The 27,398-nt window shown below is 38.6% G+C and overlaps 1 protein-coding gene across 2 annotated transcripts in view; it reads right to left on the bottom strand.

The window, feature by feature from the left end:
* The window catches only part of LOC308654350 (broad substrate specificity ATP-binding cassette transporter ABCG2-like), a 71,400-nt gene that overhangs the window by 15,881 nt on the left and 28,121 nt on the right, over window positions 1–27,398 (bottom strand). For both annotated transcript variants that reach the window (XM_081303609.1, XM_081303608.1), the window contains exons 5-10: window positions 27,077–27,229; window positions 17,684–17,832; window positions 11,966–12,117; window positions 10,795–10,899; window positions 10,037–10,281; window positions 6,492–6,574 (exon numbers count right to left, since the gene is read on the bottom strand). In XM_081303609.1, coding sequence (XP_081159735.1) covers window positions 6,492–6,574; window positions 10,037–10,281; window positions 10,795–10,899; window positions 11,966–12,117; window positions 17,684–17,832; window positions 27,077–27,229 — 887 coding nt within the window. The remainder of the gene's footprint in view (window positions 1–6,491; window positions 6,575–10,036; window positions 10,282–10,794; window positions 10,900–11,965; window positions 12,118–17,683; window positions 17,833–27,076; window positions 27,230–27,398) is intronic.

Here is a 27,398-nt window from a genome sequence, read left to right as displayed (position 1 = left end):
TCCTTCTTTTATCCTTGATTTCCAGTTTCATTCCATTATGATCAGATAAAATGCATGGTATTATCCCCACCCCTTTATATTTACTGAGGTTTGCCCTATGGCATAATATATGGTCTATTTTTGAGAAGGATCCATGTGCTGCTGAGAAGAAAGTATATCCATTTGATGATGGTTGATATATTCTATATAAGTCAGTTAAGTCTAGGTTATTGATTGTGGTATTGAGTTCTATAGTTTCTTTATTTAACTTTTGTTTGGAGGATCTGTCCATTGGTGAGAGAGGTGTGTTGAAGTCTCCCATAATTATTGTGTTGTGGTCTATTTGATTCTTGAATTTGAGGAGAATTTGTTTTGTGAATGTCGCAGCACCATTGTTTGGTGCGTAAATATTGATAATTGTTATGTCTTGTTGGTGAATGGTTCCTTTTAACAGTATATAATGACCTTCTTTATCCCTTTTGATTAACTTAGTCTTGAAGTCGATTTTATTCGATATGAGGATGGCCACCCCTGCTTGCTTACGAGGACCATGTGCGTGGTATATTTTTTCCCATCCTTTCACCTTCAGCCTGTGTATGTCTTTTCCCATCAGATGTGTCTCCTGGAGGCAGCATATTGTTGGATTTATTTTTTTAATCCATGATACCAGCCTATGTCGCTTTATTGGAGAGTTTAAGCCATTAACATTCAGAGTTACTATTGATATGTGGTTTGAACTTCCATCCATGTTTGATTGTTTATCCTTTTTTTAAAAAAAAAAAAAATTTAGTTTGTCTCTCCATGATTGTCTTTCCCCTTGCCCTCTGTCTTTACTGCGGCACTTCCCACTGATGGTTTTGGTTATTGTTTTTCATTTCTTCCTCGTGTAGTGTTTTGCTCAAAATGCTTTGCAATGCTGGTTTTCTGGCTGCAAATTCTTTTAACTTTTGTTTATCATGAAAGATTTTTATTTCGTTGTCATACCTGAAGCTTAATTTTGCTGGATACAGAATTCTTGGTTGGCATCCATTGTCTTTCAGTGTTTGAAATACATTGTTCCATGACCTTCTTGCTTTCAGTGTCTGTGATGAAAAATCCGTGGTTAACCGTATTGGTTTACCCCTAAATGTAATCTGTCTCCTTTCTCTTGTAGCTTTTAATATTTTCTCTTTGTTCTGTATATTGGATATCTTCATAACAATGTGTCTTGGCGTTGGTCTACTGTGATTTTGTGTGCTCGGTGTCCTGTATGCATCTTCAATTTGTATATCTGTTTCCTTTTTTATTTCTGGAAAGTTTTCTGTAATTATTTCCTTCAGTAAGTTTCTCATTCCCTTGGTTTGAATCTCTGTACCTTCTTCTATCCCGATGACTCGCAAGTTCGGTTTCTTAATGTTATCCCATAATTCTTGGATGTTTTTCTCGTGATTTTTTACCAGCCTTTCTGAGTTGGCTAGACTCTTTTCAAGATGGTGTATTTTGTCTTCATTATCTGATGTTCTGGTTTCTACTTGCTCCACTCTGTTAGTGATACTCTCAATTGAGTTTTTAATTTGGTTTATCGTTTCCTTCATTTCTAGAATTATTGTTTGATTATTTTTTATAGACTCTATCTCCTGATAAAGATGCTTAACTTCTTCTTTTATCTGTTTGTGAAATGCATTCTCAATGTGTTCTTTCGCTGCTTGAATTTGCTGTCTTGTATCCTCTTTAAGGTTCCATTCCATCTGTCTTAGGTGTTCCTTGAGTTCTTTATATGACCATTTTTCTGATGACTCTAGGTCCTCCTGAATATTTAGGCTGTCCTGCGTTGTTTGTACTCCTTTTCTTCCTTGTTTTTTGAAGCTGCTCATGTTGTTTCTTGTTCTGTTTGACTGCTGAGTTACTGTTTACTCCTATAAATTAGTTTGATGCTTGGGAGGAAAGGTATTTGAAGGGAAGGGAAGAAGTCTCTAAAGAGAATGAGAGTAGGCAGGTAGAATTCAAGAAAAAAGGGGGGATAAGAAAAATGAGAAGACTAAAGAAGAAAAAGAATAGGAACTAAAAAAGAAAAAGATTTAAAAAAAATAATAATAATAATTAAAAAAATTTAAGTTAAAATTAGTAGAAAAAAAATTTAAAAAATATTTTGTAAAAAAAAATTAATAAAACAACAAGAAAGAAAAAAATGAAAATGAAAGAAAAACCTAAATCAAAAAAAAAAAAAAAGGAGAAAGGAAAAAGAAAAAAAAAAAACCTAATAACTGCAGTCTTAGAGTTTGATTAACTTCTCTTCCAGTAGATGGCGCTGTGCCCACCAGGTCAAGTTTCTCCTGTCAATACGCGGGAACCAATCACTGTGCAGCAGCTCCTCCCAGACTGGGCGAGTCTCCAATCCTGAGTGTCTAGGGCCTCCTCTTGTGTCTAGTCACTTCCCACTTTTTCTCTAGCCAGGCCCCTCTCACCACAATACTGGCTACACGCCAAGTCTGCTGCTCCCGGGAGCCCTGTTTTCATGAACGACTGGGCACACTCTTCCAGTTTGCCATTCCCTCAGACCCTAAGCTTGTAGAGTTTGGGGCTGAGAATCCTCAGCGGTTTTTACTTGCCCTCTGGTATCCACTTCCCGTAGGTGGTGCAAGAGGCCTCAGCAATCAGCCCAGGTGGGAGCGGTATTTCCGCTTGCGAGACCCGCACCACCTCTGATTCCCTCGGGCTGGCTGAAGCACTCACAAGAGAGCTGGGAGGTGCCCTTAGGGGAGAGCTGGGAGGGGCTCTTAGAGTTTTCCCGATGTGTGGAGAGGCAAGGCTATGGGATCACACACCAGTTTCAACAAAGTTATCTCCGCAGCAGTCTGATGACACGGTTTCCCTTTGCCGGGAGACTAATTCTACGGGTGGGTCCTTCTCTCCCAAGCCCCGTTTCAAACCTGTGGCCACTACTTATGAAGGCTCGGTAGGCATTTACCTTCGTAGGATGAGAAGGGCTGACCAGTTGTTTCAGCCGGATGAATTAATGCCGAGTCATAGCTGTTTGTCTGCGGGAAGCAGGTGACCGGGAGTTTGAATTCAGCGGGCCAGAGCTCAGTGTGTGTTCTCGGATCACTTGGATTTTAAATTGTCGCTCATCTTATCAGCTGTTTCATATACTTCGGCAGCTCATTCGCGCGGTGAAGAGTCTGCTTCCCTGGCGTGTTTCTCTCTCTCGTGCTGGCCTCTTGTGTAAACCTCGCTACCGCAGCAGATGGCTAGAGGCAGGAGCTGGGAGGAGTCGTCTCTGAGTTAAAGTTGATGACATTGCGATGATGATAACAGAGATAGGTCAAGCTCAAAAATATCCTGTGCTCCCACTGCTTGAATGCAACCTACTAAAAAGGAGGTCTTCACAGACTGGCTTAAAATTCTGCTATAAACTGCTTATAAGACACACACCTTTACTCCGTTGCCCAATTTTGCCCTTGAAATTCCCGCTGGCTGTAGCAGTACCACTCTCGGGTGTATTCTGAGATGTATGGAAGAATGTCTTTCATTCAAGCCTCAAGGAAAGGGAAGCCTGTTGCCTTGAAATGCTGAGGTAGAAGACACACCTGTAGAATTTCAGATGAGATTAAATCAATAGCTGAAGTTTTTTGTGGTTTTCTGTATTCCATTCTTTAATTAAACATTCAGATTTGCTGTGAAATACTGCGGCTGCGGCCTGGGCTCGCCACGCGCACCGGCGTCCCTCTGTGTTGCCCACGGCCCCACCAGACTCATGACAGAATTTCTTTCTTAGAGCTGAACGGTACTCTACTGTGTATCCACATCTCACTTTCCCTATTCATTTATCCTAGGATGGACACTTAGATGGAATCTACAACTTGGCTATTGTGAAGTGTACTTCAGTGAGCACAGAAGTGCAGATATCTCTTCAACAAACTGATTTTAAATATTTCATGTTAATACCCAGAAGTGAGACAACTGGATCCAATTATTTTTAAATACCTTAACTGTTTTTTCTGATTCGTTTATCTGTTATCATAAGCCTATAAGGCTATGGAGTTAAAGGAGTTCACACTCCATAAAGGATTGAAACCCATTTCCTCAGCTACACAGGTGAGAGAAAATGCAAAGACAGTGCTTGATCCCAAAGAAGAATTAAAGGGTTGGCCTCCCCAGCAATTTCAAAAGATGAGGCACTGATATTCACCCTTGAAGGAAGCTTTAAATACTTAATTCCAGAAATGAAATTGAAACATTGTTTTCCAATCAAAAGAAGCAATGAATGATCACCCCAGGACAGATTAGAAAAGCTACACAGAGAGGCCATTTTCACATAGTTCACCTTTTTATTTAAAAAAAATGTAGTAAATATAGGCAAAAATACAAATTAAAACAAGGAAAATGTCCAATTTCTCCAGAAATCATCTGAAGAAATTACTAAAGCTCTCTTATATTCTCTAGAATTTTTTACTAAGACCTTTAATGCTTGGCTTTTTAGTTTGTCTTTATTTTCAGTTAAGGATAGATTTCTTAATATCTTATTCAAATGCTTCCAGACACATAATATGGACACAGTCTCTAGGTCCTGTTGGATTAAGAAGTGGAATCTACACAGGGAACAAACTAAATATTAGCATGTTTGGAAATAACCCAGAGATCTAAGCCTCTAGGGATAGTAGAAGTATGGCATAACTCAGGAAAATCTCTGTATAATCATATTATAGTATAACATTATCTGATTCCACACCGATGAAAAATGTTTCTTACGTGAGGAATCCATGTTTAGCCAGGTGCAGTGATATACTTCTGTAATCCCAGCTACTGTGGAGGCCAAGGCTGGAGGATCACAGCCTGGCCAACATAGTGAAACTTTCTCAAAATAAATAAATAAATAAATAAAAATAAAAAGTGCTTAGGATATAGCTCAATAGTAGAGTGCCTGAGGACTTAGGCCCTAGTGCTAGTGCCAGGGAGGAAGCCGGAGAGAGGGAAAGGGAGGAAGAAGGAGGAGAAGGAGAAGAAGAAGAAAAAGAAAGAAGAGGAGAGGAGAAGAGAGGAGAGGGGAGGGGAGAAATAAAGAGAAGAAGTGAGAGAGGAAAGAGAGAAAAGAAAAAAGAGAATTGACTTTGACACTTATTCTTTCTTTAAAAAATAATCAGCCTTTAATAGACATCAAAAAAGATTTTCTATAACCTCCCTCAACGTCCTCAATATTAAAGTGGGGATAGGACCATGTACCCCTCTGGATGTTAGGAGGTACCTGAGGCTGTGGATGTCAAGCATGGAATCCAATGTCTAGCAAGGAGTAGTTCTCATACATGAATTATGATGAGAAACTTGTTGCTAAGCACCTATGCTATGAACATAAAATGTCTCATTCTAAAATTAGATTTTTAAGGACATATTATGATTAAACTAGGTAATGATCACAACACTAAGATAAGTGTTATCCATAAAACAGGAAACACTGATTCTTACCAGCCAACCCTACTTATACCCCGAAGTCATATGAATCAAAAACCATAAAGGAAATTGGCTCACAGGTAACAGAAAAATAAACACTGGACCAAATGCACTATCAAGAAAGTAAAAGACAGCCTACACAATGAGAGAAAATATTTACAAATCCCATATCCCAAAAGGAATTAATTCAATTTTAAAATGGATATAGGACATTATACCAGAGATCCGGTAGATGCCTATTATTCAGCAAAGGAAAAAGTAACAACTTTTGATAAGGACATGGAGAAACTGCAACCCCTGTTATCTACTGGTTAGAATGTAAAATGGTGCAGCTCCAGTGGAAGACAGGATGCAGATCCTCAAAAGAATAACAGAATTACCATATGGCCCAGCCATTCTACTTCTGAGTATTTACCCCCAAAGAACTAAAAGTAGGGACTCAAAGAGATATTTATAAACCCATAGCAACATTATTCATAATAGCTAAAAGATAGAAGTAACCCAAATTTACATGAACCAATGAATAGATAAACAAAATGTAATATATAGATATAATAGACAATCAGTTAGACTTAAAAAGGAAAGAAATTCCAACACATGGTACAACTTGGAGATGCTAAGGGAATAGGCCAATCATCACCAAAAGACAAATACTGCAAGAATCCACACATGTAGGATTCCTGTAGTAGTCAAATTCAGAAATTCAGAGTACTATGGTGTTAGACAGTCTGCAGAGAAGTGAGTTTTGGTAGTAGCTGATTCATGGGGATTCCATTATGGGAGGATGAAAACAATGGTCTGGAGTCAGGTGGTCATGGTACTCCCACAATGTAAATATATTTGATACCACCCAACTGTCCACTTAAGAATGGTGAAAAGGATAAATTTGAGTTGTACAGTTTACTATTACATATAGATATATCTGTAAAACAAATGATCTTTTCCATTCATTCATCAATGCACTAACTCCTTCTACCCACAATAAAACAATGACATTTATTTACCATAAATTCAAATATTTAAAGTATATTCATAAGCTTGAAAAAAGTAACAGAATTTTTTTCAAATTGAGATTCAAATTTACTTACCTATTCTGGATTTCAGTACAATCATTTTTTAGCACAAGGAATGTGGCACTTACAATCAATCCCAGAATGGCTATGCCAAACATCTTACCAAAAAGAAAAATGAAAATAAAAAGGAAAGAATTTCAATTAAAGGTAAAACTTTTGTACATAATTTATTATTACAAGATTGTGGTTACATAATCAAATCTCTCTATTGAGGGCAACACTTTAAATGGCATGGACAAAATCCCTGGGAGAATATAAAGCACTGTACTTATTAGACTGCTTTCTAACTTAAATTGAAAATTAAGGTATTTGTTGTTTTGGGAGGACTGACAAGACAAGAGCAGATGATTGGACAAACTAAGATTGGGTCCAAAAGGCTCTCCTGGTTTAGGGCCAGTTGAGGTTCTGTACCCACAATGCCATACAGGGTAAAGTCAAGCATGTGCTAGGGAAGTCATTTTTAGGCAAAAAATAAAGTCCAAGTGGCTAAAATTTTAGACTTAACTGAACTCTCAACTTTTGTGTCCATGAACATGCATAGTTTCATCCTTTAAGAGGGTTCACAGCTGGGAATGCAGCTCAGGAGTACAATGCTTGCCTAGCCTGCATAAGACAATGGATTTCACCCCCAGCACGACAAAATTAACAAGTAATAAAATTTAAAAACTATACACACAATTTCTAACATTTTGTATAAAAAAGGAAGAAGAGTGAGCAGGATCATTTCACTTTACCTCTGGTAAGATTCCATTTGTATGAGAAAGTGTATTGTCACTGTCACCAAAGCACTAAGCCAGCTCTCTCTGGGGACACCCAAGTGCTTCCATTACCACCTCCTTCACCTCCTCCATCACTGCTTGTCCTTCAACCTCAGCCACTGAGACCTACAGTCAACATGTCCCACTAGAGTGGCCCATTCCCCCAGCCTCACCTACCTTCACCTACTCAGTCAGTGTGAATGGCTCCCAAGGAGACTTGACAAACATCCCCTTTGTTTTTAGGATAAAAACTCTCAAAAGGATGCCTCACTTAGCAAAGGCTTAAGGGTAACTGTTATAATTTGGATATGTGCTGTTTTCTCAAAGGCTCATATATTACTCAATGTAGGAATAGTGATAGGTAAAATGATTAGTTTATAAGAGCTGGAACTTCATTGGTGGCTTGATCAAATTGATGGATTAATAATTTATAGGCAGGTGAGAGTGACTGGAGGAAGTAGGACACTAGAGGCATGCCCTTGGGATTATATCTTGTCCCTGGCTCCACCCCTGCCCCCCACTTCCTGACCACCAACAGCTGAGTAGCTTTCCTCACTACGATGCTCTCCTGCTACAACTGCTGCCTCATCTTGGGCCCAAAGTAATGGAATTGGCTGAAAATGTACTGAACCTCTGAAACTGTAAGCCCACAATAACTTTTCCTTCTCTAAGTTGTTCTTGTCAGGTATTTTGGCCACAGGGATGAAAAGTTACATTATAATATAATTTATTCAAGTAATTTCAATTATAATTATTCCTGGGGAAATTATAAAAATGTAAGTTTGAAGATAATAAAATATCCTACTATGTATCTTGAAAACTTCTAAGCTAAAAAGAATATCTCAAGAGCAGATACAAGGTATTATCAACAGAGAGTCAAAAAACATGTTCACAATTCCATGTTCAAAATTTAGAGAACGAAAAAAACATAGAAGGTTGTAAACATCAGGCCAAGTGTCAGTAAACTGAAGCGTCCGGGCCATTAAATAGGGCCAGCCACCTATTCTTGCTCTACTCAAAAGTTAGAATGGTGTTTATGTTTTTAAACTGTTACCAAAAAAAAGGTAAAGAATAATATTTTTCTGATAATGAAATTTACTAGATATTCAGTGTTCATGAATATAGTTGTATCAGAACACAGCCATGTTTATTTGCTATGGCTGCTCTCACATTAAAATGATAAGGTGGACTATCTGAGACAAAGACCATGTTGGCCTGAAAAGTCTAAAATATATACCATCTGGCTCTTGAACAAAAAGGTTTTGCCTATTCCTATGCTAAAACTCCAGTGTTTAAGAACCATAACAATAGTTGTCCTGCAGAGCTCAGGGAGCTACAAGCTTCTACCCTTATTATTCTCTGAATATTGCTAGAATTGCTTTTGTGGAACTGAGTTCACTGATGAGGTAAATAAGCTAACATGCAACCTGGAAGCTCTGTGCCTGCTGTTTGCACTTAGGACCAGGGCATAGTGGTGCATGCCTGTAATCCCAGTGACTCAGGAGGCAGAGGCAGGAGGATCACAAGTTTAAGGCCAGCCTCAGCAACTTAATGAGGCCCTAAGCAGCTTAGTAAGACCCTTTCTCAAAATATTAAAAATAAAAAGGCCTGGGGATGTGGCTCGGCATCAATAGAAACAACAACAAAAAAAAGCCTAGAACCAAAACAAAGCACAATTCACACAATTCAGGTACACTGCAAATAGCTATGCTTTGATCAGGCCTGCCCACAACTAACTACCATATATGCATATGTGTTTTGGATAAGACATTTATAAGCCAATTTATAGGCAAGTAATTCAAAGTAAAGCCCAAATCACAAAGAAGAATCAACTCACTATATTGCATCACTGTTTGAAAATGGTTAACTCAAGTTGATTGATCTAACACACCTAACATGCTCCAAATGACATCAAATCTATTCTCAAAGAAGAAAACTTGACCCTTGACTGACAGGACACAAAAGTGTTCACATTTTGGCAGAAATGCCAAATCTCAAGGATCAAAATATTTGGGAAAATTTATAGTATAATTCAAAAGGCATGTAGATGCTCAAATATATTTGGAAGGTGACAATACTTATGCATGAAAATTACAGTACATAAGTAGCCAGCAGTCTTTCATTAGAACAAACCACATAACATCTTTCAGCACTCAGCAGAGACTCAGTGACTAATAATAAAAATAGTAACCCCAAAGCAATGAGTAAAATTGATATACTTATATAAATGATGGACCAATGTCTGGAAGAACTAGTGTTTTGTGCGACATAGGGATTAAGAATAACAACAACAAAAACAAAACCTTAAAGAATGATAATTAACAACCACCCAGAGCCAACCAAAAGAAAAACGGAACAGTATCTCATGTTAATTTAAAGAAGTAATGAGATAGTAGATAGCCTTGTTAGGTCTGGTGGTGCACACCTGTAATCCCAGCAACTAGGGAAGTTGAGCCTGGAAGATCACAAGTTCAACGCCAGACTTGGTATCTTAGTGAGATTCTGTATTGAAATAAAAAGTTTTTTAAAAGGGCTGGAAAGGAAGCTCAGTGGTGGAGCACCCACAGGTCCAATCCTCAGTCGTGCAAAAACAAAAACAAACAAAACAACAAAAAACAGCTTTCCATATGTAAAAACTAATGTTTTGCTTTTTCTATTGACTGTTTCTATATCCAAAGAGGAGTGCAGATAACAAATAAATGGAATGGTGGGTAGAAGATACATATAATCCGGATGGAGACTACATCAGAACCAAATTGTTCCCACATTACTATAAAAGAGCACAAAGATCTGGTAGGTTACCTGACGAATAGTGACCGAGGGGAAACCTAGAAAGTTTCTGAATGCTCGCCAGAGAATCCATCTGAACTGATGGCAGAAGGAGGTGACATGAGTGATCTCCTTAAAGCCTAAGCTCCTCTTCTGACCATCTGAGAGCTCCTGTAATCTAGCTTCTGTGTTTCTGTAGAAGAAGGAGTTGGCATAAAATTCAGCTAATGTGTCTACGACTGGCTTTTTTCTCTTCGAAAACTGTTCAGCCCTGTTGGCTTTGGAATAAAAGGGATAAAGAAAAGAAGCATTACTAAAAGATAACAGCTGATTTAACCTGTTTTTCTGTGACTCGTTTTTTGGATAACACCTTAACTCTAAAGCTTAAATATAGAAAAATCACAAGGATTGTCATTGCTTTACACATTAGTAAGCACAGCTAATTGACCTGACTTCTGCCATAATCTTATGGATACAGAAAACTGACATTGTCCTAACTATTGGGACTCTTGTTCCTAAAATAGACATCATACCACACCCATAATTCTTAATATAAAATCTAGTCCTTGCTTTCTTCTATGTACAGATGCATAAAGTGCCAAGTTTCTTATTTTTAATGTAATAAAAACCACAAGCATATTTCTTTTTAATGCAAACTCACTTTATAACTCATAGTACCATATAAATATACATTAATAAGTTAAATTAAAAATACAACACTCATGGACAGTGAAGCCTATCTGTTCATTGGTGTCAGAACACAACAACATGTGAATCTGAGACTCACATACCTTCACAGTCCTCTTCCTTTCTATTTAACACTATAGCAGAGGAGTCTCTATTAATGATGTCCAGAAAGAAGTATGCAGGATTGTTGTAGGGCTCACACTGGTAACCTATGAAAGAAAACCAAAGAAACCAACCTGATGGTCTCAGAAAGAAAAGTAGATCACCTCCAGAGGGTGCACTGGGCTTAAGTTCACCTGGAAAATTCTTGTAATGGCAATACACATATTAGCAATTATTGCTTCTCTGCCATTTAAATAGAGGTTCAAATGATCACCTCTCAAGCTGCCATAATTCCACATAGATGACAAATCTCCAAAGCACCATTATCAAGAGAAGGTGACCAGCATAGCACATCTGGGCTCTTACCTCAACTTCTTGTGGCACAATCATCTGAACTTGGCCTGAGGTCTAACTCTTAAGTTCATCTACTCTGGATTCCACACAGTCATGAGTACTTGATCATTTTTAAATGACAGACATTAAATAAAAATTAAGAAAATAGCTAGTGAATATTTAAACTTCATTTGGGACCATAGAGAAACATCTATAATCATATCCAAATCTATAAGCCATTTTAAAAAATCACATAATTCAACCTGAAATACAAAGATCCAGGTATCTCAGAAATTTTGGTTCATCAAAGTCAGATTTAGAACCAGCCACTCTAATGACTAGCAGGTCACTCAAATTCATTCAGGGCCTAAATCTGCAATCTAATCTTACTAGAAATAAAATAGCATGTCCCTGAGCCTCATGAAGGCAGAATACAATCACATGTCAGAGGGACAGCTGAAAAAAAACCACAATCTGCTATATGGTCAAGAAGTAGATAATGTTGGGCCTTTCCATAATATTCAATTGATGGAATAACTGGCTGTCGGTCCAACCAGTTAAGCACAGAACTTTCAGGGAAAGAACATCATAATTTTGAAGCAGAACAAAGGCCTAGTAGAAACACACTCACACGCACACTCTAATATGAAAACAAAAACACCTACAGAACAAGCAAGTGCTGCACAATGAAGCAAAATTTAGCACCAAACTGAAGATGATTTGCAGTGGTGGAACCTGAGGTCCATCTCTACAGAGATCAAGTAACACTCCTGTTGATACCTCCGCTCTCCACAGGAGTCTGTGAAGGAAGGATCTAGTGCATAAAAAGGTCAACCACACCTGCTGATTCGAAGTACTCCAGAGCCTTCTGGGCAGGACCGTGGTACATGAGTTTTCCTGAGGCCAATAAGGTGAGGCTGTCAAACAGCTTGAAGATGGAGTAGCGAGGCTGATGAATGGTGAAGATGATTGTTCTTCCTTGCTCAGAAATACTAAGTTTAAAAAGGAAAACTATTAGCCATTAAATATCTGATTCTTGCACTTCTTAGTAAAATATTTTATTTCTGCTGTCACCCAGTTTTTCTTAATTTTCATTTATGAACTTCCCCCTTTCATCTCCTATTTTCTACTTGATACTTAGGGAACATAAATTCAGTGTATTTATTGAGAACACTAAGGTTGTTGTTTTTTGGTTTTTTTTTTCTTTAGGTACCAGGGATTGAACTAAGGGGCACTGAGCCACTGAACCACATCCCCAGCCCTATTTTGTATTTTTTTTTTTTTTTTGTACAGGGTCTCACTGAGGCTGAGGCTGGCAATGAACCCTTGATCCTCCTGCCTCAGCCTCCTGAGCTACTGGGATTACCGGTGCGGGCACACTAAGGCTTCTTAAAGAATGGTGCATCAACATTCTAGTGAATCCACTAGAATGTTCAGTGACAATGCAGATTCCTAGAAAGTTTTCCCATACACTGAAGTGAAATCTCTGAGAATGGGTACAGGGAGCTCATATTTTTAAAAAGCATCCATATTTGAGAATTAATTATGGACTAAATATTCAAACTATGGTTGTATACCCAATTCTCACTGATGGCTTAAGTCTTCTATATCTTTAGGATTGGTTTTCATTTTTCTGCTCTGATAATATAATTAATATTCCTAAATTCTTACTATGTTTATATTTATATGAAATGCTTTAGAGATAATCTTATTTCAATTTTTACTTTTAATTTTTTTTTTATAAATAAGGCTTAAAAATCAAGCAACTGTCCAAGAGATCACAGTTACTAAGGCTTTTATTTGATCTCTGGTTCAATCCAATGGGAGAAATAGTTCTTAACTACTTTTTCATGAGAGTTATTACTAATGGGAAGAGAAAACAAAGGCCAAAACCATGTTCAAATTTTTTAGTAAAATATTTCACGAGAAAAATCCCTTTAATTTAATTGCATTTAAAAACTACCTAGTATACACTAGCAGAGTGTGTTCTGCCTCAAAGAGAATCAGGACATAAGACCAATAATCTGAATATAATGTGGAATAGAATTAACTAAGTTTCCTTAGTTAATTTAAGTGATTTAAGTAGATATCAAAAGGTCCAACAGCAGTGGTGAGCTAAGAAGAGAAAAGCACTCGTGTGAGAACAAGGTGAACTAAGTATGAAATAAAAAGATCTCATTGGGAAAGTACAGTAAGAAGCTCAGTGTTCAGGACTAAGCTTTGTGTGTGTGTGTGTGTGTGTGAGGGTGTTGGATGAAGAAGTTAAAAAAGGAAGTACAGAAAGAACAGAACAGGCAGAGGCTGATCCCTCACTCAGAAATTAGAACTTTGCTCCTAGGCAAGAGGGAGCTGGTAAAGGACTCAGAGCAGGAAGTGGGATTACCCGAGAGCCCTGACACCCAATGTGTGGTCTGAGGACCAGCAGCATCAGTATGGGTACCTCCTGTTAGAATCTCCTGTAACTGGGGCTTTATCACATTTCTAGAGAAACAGAACCTGCATATTTAAGCAGCCTGAGTACAGAGTGGTGCTTGAGAAGGACTAGGTAGAGCTCTTCGCAGGAGCAAGTTAGCTGTGCACTACACAGGGCAAAACAAGAAAACAGTCAAACGGCTGGGGTGTGGCTCAGTGGTCAAGTGCTTGCCCGGTGTTTCCAAGGCCCCGAGTTCTGTCTCAGCCCCTCATAAAAGAAAATAGTTACAGTATTGGGTATAAATTCATCATTCTCTAACAAATACTACTAACAGAATTATAGATAATAAAAATATCATGGGTATGTTCCATGAAGGGACCTGAACTGCATACCATGACTTGGCATCTCCACTTGTGTGTGCAACTGAAATCTTAAAAAGTTTAAACCATACACATATTCCCACTCTTCTGTTTCTCCTCTTCTAGCATAGAAACTTGTTTACAGGGGCATGGGCCACAGATGAAGAGGAAGGTATTGATAGAGAGGAGAAGCCATGAAAGTGGTGTGTCTGGAAGCTTAAAAAGTGGGCCAAAAGGGGACTGCAGAGGCCACTTCAGGTCTTGGAATGAAGGCCTCTAAATGCTAGAAGAAAATAAGTAGTTGACAGATCCACCAGAGGTTTAAGAATAAATATTTGTTTCCAATTTAACAAGGTAATAGTTGTCCTTAATATACTCTAGAAATACTGTTGTCAAGCTTCTATAAATGGTCACTTCTCTGTTTTTTCCTCTCCCAACAGATTAAAAGACATTTAGTACAAATACTTCAGATTCCTATAGTATTTGGGACCCTGAGACAGGTGAACAAATATTTCATTACTGGTCAGACTCCCCTATTTTGAGTTTGATTTATCTTAGCAGAGCCCTGGACCCAGAGGGTACTGGTGTTTAGATTGAAGGAGTTGGCCAACTGCTACCTTGGATATGACTATCAGCTTTTATCCTAATGACTGGATGAGTCATGATATTCTTAGGACCAGTGGATATAACTCTTAATGATAATAAATAATCTGCTTATAGGACTTTTTTTTTCTTTTAGAAAACAAATCCTTTAAGTTTTATTTGATTTGATACATTTCAGTAATTATTATAAATAGCTCTTATACTGTGAAAAATTGACTAGTGTGATAAAATACACAAGATGTATTTTTTTTCCTCTTTGATGAAAATCATGTCTATAGTCAGTATGACAATTATAATACTTAATAGTATTGGATGTATGGCATAGCAGTGATGACAATTAGTACTCAGGGCTGTCTGTTAATAATTAGACCTTGAAGAAGGGACAAGGTTGGTATCATTAGCAGGGCAACGCCTTGCCCCTTCTGTCAACCAATCTATCTGATAATTGTCTCTAGCCTTCAAATTGACTACAGACCATCTCTCGAGTGAAGAACTTTGGGGGTGTGAAACAAGTCTAAGGGCTTTTAATCCAGGGGGAAAAGGCACTGGTATTATTCATAGCATGACCTGAGGTTGGAGAGCCTGTAACCCAAACTAGAAGGTAATTTCTTGATGGATGGAGGTTCCCTTGAAGCACTGCCAACATAAATCTACCTCAGTTAAGTAGTCAGAGTAACTTTTCAAGATTTCAGATGTGAGATACTTGTATTTCAGTCAATGTATTCCAAAGCTTGATGTTTTTGTTTCCCTTTAATTCTAAAGTAAACAATTATCATGAAAAGAAAATGAGTCAGAAATGTTTACAAAGTGGGTGGAGGACAAAGTAAACAGCAGAGCAATTGGAGGTCTGGTTGCATTAGAAAATTAAATTACTTGTTTGAGTAAATAAAGGAATATATTGAGAAAATGGGAGTCACTCTCTCCTGTCTGATATCATTGATAAATATGAAGATGGCAAAGACTCAAAATGACAAGGAGATTTTAGACTGGAATTCAACTATTATTGTGAAATTTTTAATTCGTACACAATAACAGAAACAGCAACAGTGACAGATGTATTTTTACAGGGTTCTTTCTTTTCAAATATAGATGTGCATGTGTGTATACACATATAGGCACATGCACATAAAATATTTATATTCCACATATTTCTAAGTAAAATATAGAAGTACTTTTTCTACATAGTATACAAATATAAACATACATACTCATACATGTGTTTTCCGATGTTTGCCTACAAGGGTCTGTTGGCAATGCCAGTAGCAGTAACAGTAAAGAAACAGACGTTGGTTTCTAAAAATAGACCTTGGTTTTCGAATACACAAAAAGAGAGCAGAACTGGCAGACACAAGAAAAGTACAAGACAAGATAGAAACATTACAATGACCACAAAGAATAGAAGTGCTTAGCTGGGCATGGTGGTCCATGACTATAACCCCAGCAATTCAGGAAGCTGAGGCAGAAGGATTTTAAGTTCAAGGATGGCCTCAGCAATTTAGTGAGATCCTAAGCATTTTAGCAAGACTGTCTCAACACAAAAAAATAAAAATAAAAAGAACTGGGGATGTGGCTCAGTAATAAAATACCTCTAGGTTCAATCCCCATTAAAAGAAGAAGGAAGAAGAGGAAGAAGGGGAGAAGAAAAAGAGGAAGACAAAAAAAATTAAAAGAAGGAGGAGGAAGAGGAGAAGGGGGAGGAGGAGGAAGAGGAGAATGAGAAGGTAGAGGTGGTGGGGGGTGGAAAGAAGAAAGAAGAAGAGAAGAATAGAAATGCTTGAAGAATGATTAGGGAGACATTATAAAAACACATAAGCCACATTGAAGAGACTTCCACTGTTCAAATTTGGGTTAATTTCAACATTAAAAGAGTGCAAAACATCAGGTTTTACCCATTTCACAAAATGGGAAAGGAGAGAAACCTCTTCCTTCCAGAGAATGTCAACGACGGCATGTTTGGCTGCTACCACAAGAACAGGAGTCGTGGTGTGTGGGGAGACGTTGCAGAAACTGGATATTGGCATGAAACACTGTTCAATTCCATTGTTCTCTTCCTTGATAAAGTAAAAGCATCGCTTTAATTTCTTCCATTTGTTCAGGCCCCAAATCTTAGGAGTTATTGTCTCAATCCTCACACTCCATGTCCAGTTTCTGAGCGGACCCTGTTGGTTCCATTTTCAGAACAGATCCAGAAACCAGGCTCTTCCCATTGTCAGCTTCCTAGTCAAAGCTGTCCTACTTTAGCAGCTCCTTCCCAGTGTCCTCACACTTACCCTTGCCCAAGTATTCTCCAAATGCCAAATGTTCTCCACAGCAGTCACTGTTCTTCTCTGAAACTCTCACAAAGCTTGCCATCTCCTCTAAGGACAGGAAAAGCCACGCTTCTTACAATGGCCCAGGAGACCTATGCAACCTGCCACCGGCCCAACTCCAACTCTCATGGATTCTAACTGGGATGAGTTGAGCTGTGGTCTCCCCAAAACTCATATGTTGACATCCTAACCCTCCAGTACCTCAGAATGCGGCTACATCTGGAGACACAGTCATCAAAGAGGTCACTAACCTTAAATGAGGTCATTAAGGGGAATCCTCATCTGACTGGGACAATTTTAGAGATAAGTTCATAGACACAGAGGGAGAAGATGGCCATCTGCAAACCAATGAGAAAGGCCTCTGAGCAGACAACCCTGTGGACAGCTTGATCTCAACTGCCAGCCCCGAGAACTGAAAAAAGAAATTTCTCTTGCTAAATCCCCAGCATGTGGTATTATTATGGCAGTACTGCAGCCAGCCTCCACCCACACTGGTCACAGGTTCTGTCCCTCTAAACTCTCTAGTGCTCCACATGCGTTAGACATGCTCTGCCTCAGGGCCACAAGCTGCTCCTTCCAGCTACAACTCTCCACTGCAGCTGCCGCAGGTCTCACTCACTAACTCCCAGTTCATGCGTCACATGCTATGGTCTTCCCAGCTCTTTAAAAAAGATCCCCACTCCACCACTGCCGTCCCTCCCTCTTCTATTGCTTTTTTATTCTTGATAACACTACTTTGTTCATTGGCTGTTTCCCTCTAATCAGGAAGGAAGAAATTCTGCTGTTCATTTCCAAATACTCAGTAGGAATATCTGGCATACAGAAATGACCAAATATAAAATAAATGAAAGAACAATATTCTCATAGCATTTACCTTTTCAGGAGCAAAAGGATAGCAACTGCTGTGCTCAAGTCTAAACCAGCTGTGGGCTCATCCAGGAACAAGATGGGAGGATCCGTGATCAGCTCCATTGCTATGCTGGTCCTTTTTCTTTCTCCTCTAGATACAAACTGGGTTCCAGCCTAAAACATAAAGTTATTGTTATTATCTACAGAAACAACCACAGTCACTGTCATTTGGTAGATTAACCTGTGCCAGTCCTATTAAAGACACTTTATATTGTTGTCCTCAGTATTCTGAGCAGCAAATAAATAGACATCTGAGAGAAGAGAGGGTTTCTCTTTTACCAGATGAATAAAATGAGGCTCAGGGCATAGCTTCTGGATGGCTGGACCAGATATGAAGGCTGTGCTTTTAACAGCTAAGTCCCCAGCATATGGTAAGAAACATACATATTTTTCTTATCAAGTCAAATATTTAAGTTTAGCCAAAGTAAACTGGAACACTAAACGAAATGTCCCTGATAGTGGAATCATACAATAAAACAAGAAATAAAGAGAGGAGGGGAACAAGGAAAGTCTCTCTAGTAATTATTAGTCTTCTATCAATGTCCCAAACACTGTGGACTTTTGGAGACCTCCAAAAGTCTCCAAGTGGATTTACAAAGAATAGACTCACAATCAAAAAAGTGTGCTTTCTACCACAGCACATCAGCACATCAATCACTGCAAGTCTTTCTAAATTGACAGTATGTCCACCCCAACTCATTGCACAATTCCTCACATTTATTCTTTGAGACAAATCTAGAAGGTGGTATATTCCACAGGGCCACTGACTCAGTGTCTTCAACCAGTCTATATAATTTTGTGTGATGAGGGAAGTAGGAAGGTTTTGGGGAGACAGGAAGTAGAAAACAATTCTGAAATTCAGAGTCTCCAAAAGGATAATAATCAAATGCTATCCAAGGCCCATGACTTGGTCCTGTTAATGGTACTACAAAAGATATTTGGAGACAATGTGAATGTATATGGGCTTGACATAGGTGATGATATGAACATACAGTCCATTTTGTTAGTTGGTAATGGTATCGTGGTAAAGTAAGGAAATGTCATTTTATAGATGTAAAATAAGTATTCAGGGAAGAAACATCGTATGATTCTCTTTAAAATACTCAGCATGAAATTGCTGAAGTAATTATGGCAGGTGGTATTTACAACTGATAAAGCAAGGTGAATAGTGTGAGTAAGTATAGTACCATATGATCTGACAATCATATCATTATCACGTTGACTATTTTCTCTACATTTCTGTTATTTTAAAAATTCATTACAGGGGAGAGAAGAAGATGGCGGCGGGAAGTGAGTAAGCCGCTCTGAGCCCCGCGCCGCGGCGTCTGAAAAGATGAGGTAAAGATCATTAAAGGAGATCTGTCGACAAAAACCCAGCACCGTGTCAAGATAGGGGCCTAGGTGGAGTGAATCAGCCACTAATCCAGCCAAGGTGAAGGGAGTACAGCACGACTTCATCGCGAGCAGTAAGGCTGCAGCCCGAGCCGCCCGGCTCCATCAGCCCCTTCTCCTTCTCCCTCCCCTTCTCCTCTCCGCCTTTCCACCTTGCTTCTTTCTCCCCAGCCATCTCTCCTCCCAAGCTCAGTCTCTAAATTTAGATCTCAACTTCTTTCCCCCACCCCGCCCGCTCTCCTGCGTGTCCGGTACCCCGACCGCGCGGCCCTGAGGCGCCGCCTCCCCTCCCCCAACCCGCACCCCCTCCCCGGGGGTCCCGAAGGCCGCCGCCACTGCCGCCGCCGCTGCCGCCGCCTCCCACAGAGCACCATAGAGCAGACTCTTCACCGCGCGAATGAACTGCCGAAGTATATGAAACAGCTGATAAGATGAGCGACAATTTAAAATCCAAGTGATCCAAGAACACGCACTGAGCTCTGACCCGCTGAATTCAAACTCCCGGCCACCTGCTTCCCGCAGACAAACAGCTATGACTCGGCATTAATTCATCCCGCTGAAACAACTGGTCAGCCCTTCTCATCCTACGAAGGTAAATGCCTACCGAGCCTTCATAAGTAGTGGCCACAGGTTTGAAACGGGGCTTGGGAGAGAAGGACCCACCCGTTGAATTAGTCTCCCGGCAAAGGGAAACCGTGTCATCAGACTGCTGCGGAGGAGATAACTGCGTTGAAACAGGTGTGTGATCCCATAGCCTTCCCTCTCCACACATCGGGAAAACTCTAAGAGCCCCTCCCAGCTCTCCCGTAAGGGCACCTCCCAGCTCTCCTGTGAGTGCTTCAGCCAGCCCGAGGGAATCAGAGGTGGTGCGGGTCCCACAAGCGGAAATACCGCTCCCACCAGGGCTGACTGCTGAGGCCTCTTGCACCACCTACGGGAAGTGGATACCAGAGGGCAAGTAAAAGCCGCTGAGGATTCTCAGCCCCAAACTCTACAAGCTTAGGGTCTGAGGGAATGGCAAACTGGAAGAGTGTGCCCAGTCGTTCATGAAAACAGGGCTCCCGGGAGCAGCAGACTTGGCGTGTAGCCAGTATTGTGGTGAGAGGGGCCTGGCTAGAGAAAAAGTGGGAAGTGACTAGGCACAAGAGGAGGCCCTAGACACTCAGGATTGGAGACTCGCCCAGTCTGGGAAGAGCTGCTGCACAGTGATTGGTTCCCACGTATTGACAGGAGAAACTTGACCTGGTGGGCACAGCGCCATCTACTGGAAGAGAAGTTAATCAAACTCTAAGACTGCATTTATTAGGTTTTTTTTTTTTCTTTTTCTTTTCTCCTTTTTTTTTTTTGATTTAGGTTTTTCTTTCATTTTCATTTTTTTCTTTCTTGTTGTTTTATTAATTTTTTTTTTACAAAATATTTTTTTAAATTTTTTTTTCTACTAATTTTAACTTAAATTTTTTAATTATTATTATTATTTTTTTAATCTTTTTCTTTTTTAGTTCCTATTCTTTTTCTTCTTTAGTCTTCTCATTTTTCTTATCCCCCCTTTTTTCTTGAATTCTACCTGCCTACTCTCATTCTCTTTAGAGACTTCTTCCCTTCCCTTCAAATACCTTTCCTCCCAAGCATCAAACTAATTTATAGGAGTAAACAGTAACTCAGCAGTCAAACAGAACAAGAAACAACATGAGCAGCTTCAAAAAACAAGGAAGAAAAGGAGTACAAACAACGCAGGACAGCCTAAATATTCAGGAGGACCTAGAGTCATCAGAAAAATGGTCATATAAAGAACTCAAGGAACACCTAAGACAGATGGAATGGAACCTTAAAGAGGATACAAGACAGCAAATTCAAGCAGCGAAAGAACACATTGAGAATGCATTTCACAAACAGATAAAAGAAGAAGTTAAGTATCTTTATCAGGAGATAGAGACTATAAAAAATAATCAAACAATAATTCTAGAAATGAAGGAAATGATAAACCAAATTAAAAACTCAATTGAGAGTATCACTAACAGAGTGGAGCAAGTAGAAACCAGAACATCAGATAATGAAGACAAAATACACCATCTTGAAAAGAGTCTAGCCAACTCAGAAAGGCTGGTAAAAAATCACGAGAAAAACATCCAAGAATTATGGGATAACATTAAGAAACCGAACTTACGAGTCATCGGGATAGAAGAAGGTACAGAGATTCAAACCAAGGGAATGAGAAACTTGCTGAAGTAAATAATTACAGAAAACTTTCCAGAAATAAAAAAGGAAACAGATATACAAATTGAAGATGCATACAGGACACCGAGCACACAAAATCACAGTAGACCAACGCCAAGACACATTGTTATGAAGATATCCAATATACAGAACAAAGAGAAAATATTAAAAGCTACAAGAGAAAGGAGACAGATTACATTTAGGGGTAAACCAATACGGTTAACCACGGATTTTTCATCACAGACACTGAAAGCAAGAAGGTCATGGAACAATGTATTTCAAACACTGAAAGACAATGGATGCCAACCAAGAATTCTGTATCCAGCAAAATTAAGCTTCAGGTATGACAACGAAATAAAAATCTTTCATGATAAACAAAAGTTAAAAGAATTTGCAGCCAGAAAACCAGCATTGCAAAGCATTTTGAGCAAAACACTACACGAGGAAGAAATGAAAAACAATAACCAAAACCATCAGTGGGAAGTGCCGCAGTAAAGACAGAGGGCAAGGGGAAAGACAATCATGGAGAGACAAACTAAATTTTTTTTTTTTTTAAAAAAAGGATAAACAATCAAACATGGATGGAAGTTCAAACCACATATCAATAGTAACTCTGAATGTTAATGGCTTAAACTCTCCAATAAAGCGACATAGGCTGGTATCATGGATTAAAAAAACAAATCCAACAATATGCTGCCTCCAGGAGACACATCTGATGGGAAAAGACATACACAGGCTGAAGGTGAAAGGATGGGAAAAAATATACCACGCACATGGTCCTCGTAAGCAAGCAGGGGTGGCCATCCTCATATCGAATAAAATCGACTTCAAGACTAAGTTAATCAAAAGGGATAAAGAAGGTCATTATATACTGTTAAAAGGAACCATTCACCAACAAGACATAACAATTATCAATATTTACGCACCAAACAATGGTGCTGCGACATTCACAAAACAAATTCTCCTCAAATTCAAGAATCAAATAGACCACAACACAATAATTATGGGAGACTTCAACACACCTCTCTCACCATTGGACAGATCCTCCAAACAAAAGTTAAATAAAGAAACTATAGAACTCAATACCACAATCAATAACCTAGACTTAACTGACTTATATAGAATATATCAACCATCATCAAATGGATATACTTTCTTCTCAGCAGCACATGGATCCTTCTCAAAAATAGACCATATATTATGCCATAGGGCAAACCTCAGTAAATATAAAGGGGTGGGGATAATACCATGCATTTTATCTGATCATAATGGAATGAAACTGGAAATCAATGATAAAAGAAGGAAGGAAAAATCCTACATCACATGGAAAATGAACAATATGTTACTGAATGATCAATGGGTTACAGAAGACATAAAGGAGGAAATCAAAAAATTCTTAGAGATAAACGAAAATACAGACACAACATATCGGAATCTATGGGACACAATGAAAGCAGTTTTAAGAGGAAAGTTCATCGCCTGGTGGTCATTCCTCAAAAAAAGAAGAAACCAACAAATAAATGAGCTCACACTCCAACTCAAAGCCCTAGAAAAGGAAGAGCAAAACAACAGCAAATGTAGCAGAAGGCAAGAAATAATTAAAATCAGAGCGGAAATTAATGAAATTGAAACAAAAGAAACTATTGAAAAAATTAACAAAACTAAAAGTTGGTTCTTCGAAAAAATAAATAAGATCGACAGACCTTTAGCCATGCTAACGAAGAGAAGAAGAGAGAGAACTCAAATTACTAACATACGGGATGAAAAAGGCAATATCACAACAGATGCTACAGAAATACAGAAGACAATTAGAAATTATTTTGAAAACCTATATTCCAATAAAATAGAGGATAGTGAAGACATCGATAAATTTCTTAAGTCATATGATTTGCCCAGACTGAGTCAGGAGGATATAGACAATCTGAACAGACCAATATCAATAGATGAAATTGAAGAAGCCATCAAAAGACTACCAACCAAGAAAAGCCCAGGACCGGATGGGTATACAGCGGAGTTTTACAAAACCTTTAAAGAAGAATTAATACCAATACTATTCAAGTTATTTCAGGAAATAGAAAAAGAGGGAGCTCTTCCAAATTCATTCTATGAGGCCAACATCACCCTGATCCCGAAACCAGACAAAGACACCTCAAAGAAAGAAAACTACAGACCAATATCTCTAATGAACCTAGATGCAAAAATCCTCAATAAAATTCTGGCGAATCGAATACAAAAACACATCAAAAAAATAGTGCACCATGATCAAGTAGGATTCATCCCTGGGATGCAAGGATGGTTCAACATACGGAAATCAATAAATGTTATTCACCACATCAATAGACTTAAAGATAAGAACCATATGATCATCTCGATAGATGCAGAGAAAGCATTCGACAAAGTATAGCATGCCTTTATGTTCAAAACATTAGAAAAACTAGGGATAACAGGAACTTACCTTGACATTGTAAAAGCTATCTATGCTAAGCCTCAGGCTAGCATCATTCTGAATGGACAAAAGTTGAAGGCATTCCCTCTAAAATCCGGAACAAGACAGGGATGCCCTCTATCTCCACTTCTATTCAATATAGTTCTCGAAACACTGGCCAGAGCAATTAGACAGACGAAAGAAATTAAAGGCATAAAAATTGGAAAAGAAGAACTTAAATTATCACTATTTGCAGATGACATGATTCTATACCTAGAAGACCCAAAAGGGTCTACAAAGAAACTACTAGAACTAATAAATGAATTCAGCAAAGTGGCAGGATATAAAATCAACACGCATAAATCAAAGGCATTTCTGTATATCAGCAACAAAACTTCTGAAATGGAAATGAGGAAAAACACTCCATTCACAATATCCTCAAAAAAAATAAGATACTTGGGAATCAACCTAACAAAAGAGGTGAAAGATTTATACAATGAAAACTACAGAACCCTAAAGAGAGAAGTAGAAGAAGATCTTAGAAGATGGAAAAATATACCTGTTCATGGATAGGCAGAACAAACATCATCAAAATGGCGATATTACCAAAAGTTCTCTATAGATTTAATGCAATGCCAATCAAAATCCCAACGGCATTTCTTGTAGAAATAGATAAAGCAATCATGAAATTCATATGGAAAAATAAAAGACCCAGAATAGCAAAAGCAATTCTAAGCAGAAAGAGTGAATCAGGCGGTATAGCGATACCAGATTTCAAACTATATTACAGAGCAATAGTGACAAAAACAGCATGGTACTGGTACCAAAACAGGCGGGTGGACCAATGGTATAAAATAGAGGACACAGAGACTAACCCACAAAGTTACAACTATCTTATATTTGATAAAGGGGCTATAAGCATGCAATGGAGGAAGGATAGCATCTTCAACAAATGGTGTTGGGAAAACTGGAAATCCATATGCAACAAAATGAAACTGAATCCCTTTCTCTCGCCATGCACAAAAGTTAACTCAAAATGGATCAAGGAGCTTGATATCAAATCAGAAACTCTGCGTCTGATAGAAGATAAAGTTGGCTCCGATCTACAGATTGTGGGGTCGGGCTCCAAATTCCTTAATAGGACACCCATAGCACAAGAGTTAACAACTAGAATCAACAAATGGGACTTAATTAAACTTAAAAGTTTTTTTTCAGCAAAAGAAACAATAAGAGAGGTAAATAGGGAGCCTACATCCTGGGAACTAATTTTTACGCCTCACACTTCAGATAGAGCCCTAATATCCAGAGTATACAAAGAACTCAAAAAACTAGACAATAAGATAACAAATAACCCAATCAACAAATGGGCCAAGGACCTGAACAGACACTTCTCAGAGGAGGATATACAATCAATCAACAAGTACATGAAAAAATGCTCACCATCTCTAGCAATCAGAGAAATGCAAATCAAAACCACCCTAAGATACCATCTCACTCCAGTAAGATTGGCAGCCACTATGAATTCAAACAACAACAAGTGCTGGCGAGGATGTGGAGAAAAGGGTACACTTGTACATTGCTGGTGGGACTGCAAATTGGTGCGGCCAATTTGGAAAGCAGTTTGGAGATTCATGGGAAAGCTGGGAATGGAACCACCATTTGACCCTGCTATTGCCCTTCTCGGACTATTCCCTGAAGACCTTAAAAGAGCATGCTACAGGGACACTGCCACATCGATGTTCATAGCAGCACAATTCACAATAGCTAGAGTGTGGAACCAACCCAGATGCCCTTCAATAGACGAATGGATAAAAAAAATGTGGCATCTATACACAATGGAGTACTATGCAGCAATAAAAAATGACAAAATCATAGAATTTTCAGGGAAATGGATGGCATTAGAGCAGATTATGCTTAGTGAAGCTAGCCAAACCCTAAAAAACAGATACCAAATGTCTTCTTTGATATAATGAGAGCAAGTATGAACAGAGCAGGGAGGAAGAGTAGGAAGAAAAGAGTAACATTAAACAGAGACTTGAGATGGGAGGGAAAGGGAGAGAAAAGGGAAATTGCATGGAAATGAAGGGAGACACTCATTGCTAAACAAAATTACATATAAGAGGTTGTGAGGGGAATGGGAAAATAAACAAAGAGAGAAATGAATTACAGTAGATGGGGTAGAGAGAGAAGATGGGAGGGGAGGGGAGGGGGGATAGGAGGGGATAGGAAAGGTAGCAGAATACAACAGTCACTAATATGGCATTATGTAAAATTGTGGATGTGTAACTGACGTGATTCTGCAATCTGCATTTGGGGTAAAATTGGGAGTTCATAACCCATGTCAATCTAATGTATGAAATAATATGTCAAGAGCTTTGTAATGTTGTGAACAACCAATAAAAAAAATGTAAAAAAAAAAAATAAAAAAATAAAAATTCATTACATAATAAAATTATTTCAAATAAATTATAACAAGTCAATAACTGCCTTAACATATTTTCCCTGAAAAACCCAAATAAGTAACTTTGAGCAGTGCCCGCTTAAAGTTAAAGAACATAGCAAAAGACTACCTTACTGGGAAGGCAAAATCAAATAAATAAAGAGCCAAAGGAAAGAAAACTCAATGACTCATAAAACAAAAATAAGTGCTAAATGGTGGCATCCCAGGATTCTTCTTCCAAACAAAGTACACTTCACATAAAATACTATCAACAGGTACCAGGGGAAGCAGCAAAGAGGACAGCCCCTTAATTCTTCATTGCCTCTAAGGAAAGGTGATAACAGGGGATGTCAAAGAAAAAAAAGGCTATAGAAAAATAACTTGATCACTACACAAATTATAACTAAATCCTAATGTGACCAAATATAATTTTCAAAGCCAAATTACCCCAAAAATGAACTCCACAGAACTAGAATCCTTGGATTCCTATCACTTATCAATTCCAGAAATATACCATAAAAAAAAGCATAAGAACAAAGTCAGCCCAGAGGAAGAGGGAGAAGAACTACTAAATGGATAATTAAAAAAAGGAAGAAGAAAAGTTAGAGGAAAGACGTCAAAGAGCCCTGACTTAACAACAAGGGTGAGAAGACCACATGGAAAAGGCCGTGTGAGGAGCATGGCGCATTCCTGGGATTCAACCATCATTAAGATTGCTTCTCCAGCTTCATTTCCACCTTCATATTATGTAACTTGACTTTTCTCATCATTACAGAAAGCAGCCACTTTTGACCTCACAGACCTTAGGAAACTTCTGCTTAAGGTCACATTGTCCACATAGGGAGGTCCTCTTTGCTGGCTGATTCTATCAGGCTTTGTCACTTTACCTTAAAATCGGTCACTTTACTCAGACCTAAATCTTGAATGAGTTTGTTGATCCTCTCGTTTTTTTCGTGATTTGTCATATTTGTTGGAAGCCGAAGAGCCGCTGTGAACTGTAAATTTTCTCTCACTGTCAGGGTGCCCATCCCAACACCATCCTGAAGGCAAACAGTATTTTAATGAGACATACTGAGTCTTTTCTAAGACTATCCCTCCAGCAAAAGTAACTTAGTCCATGAAAATAACAAAGCCAAGGTAAAGTTACAGCTGATGGTAAACTTTCAGCTCCACAAATTACAGAGCTTCCACCTACAGACAACTGCAGAG

This window comes from Spermophilus citellus (assembly GCF_964194105.1).
Source record: "Spermophilus citellus genome assembly, chromosome: 8".
Lineage (NCBI taxonomy): Eukaryota > Metazoa > Chordata > Mammalia > Rodentia > Sciuridae > Spermophilus > Spermophilus citellus.
The sequence above is the reverse complement of the archived record's forward strand: the minus strand, read 5'-3'. Positions and strand labels throughout refer to the sequence as shown.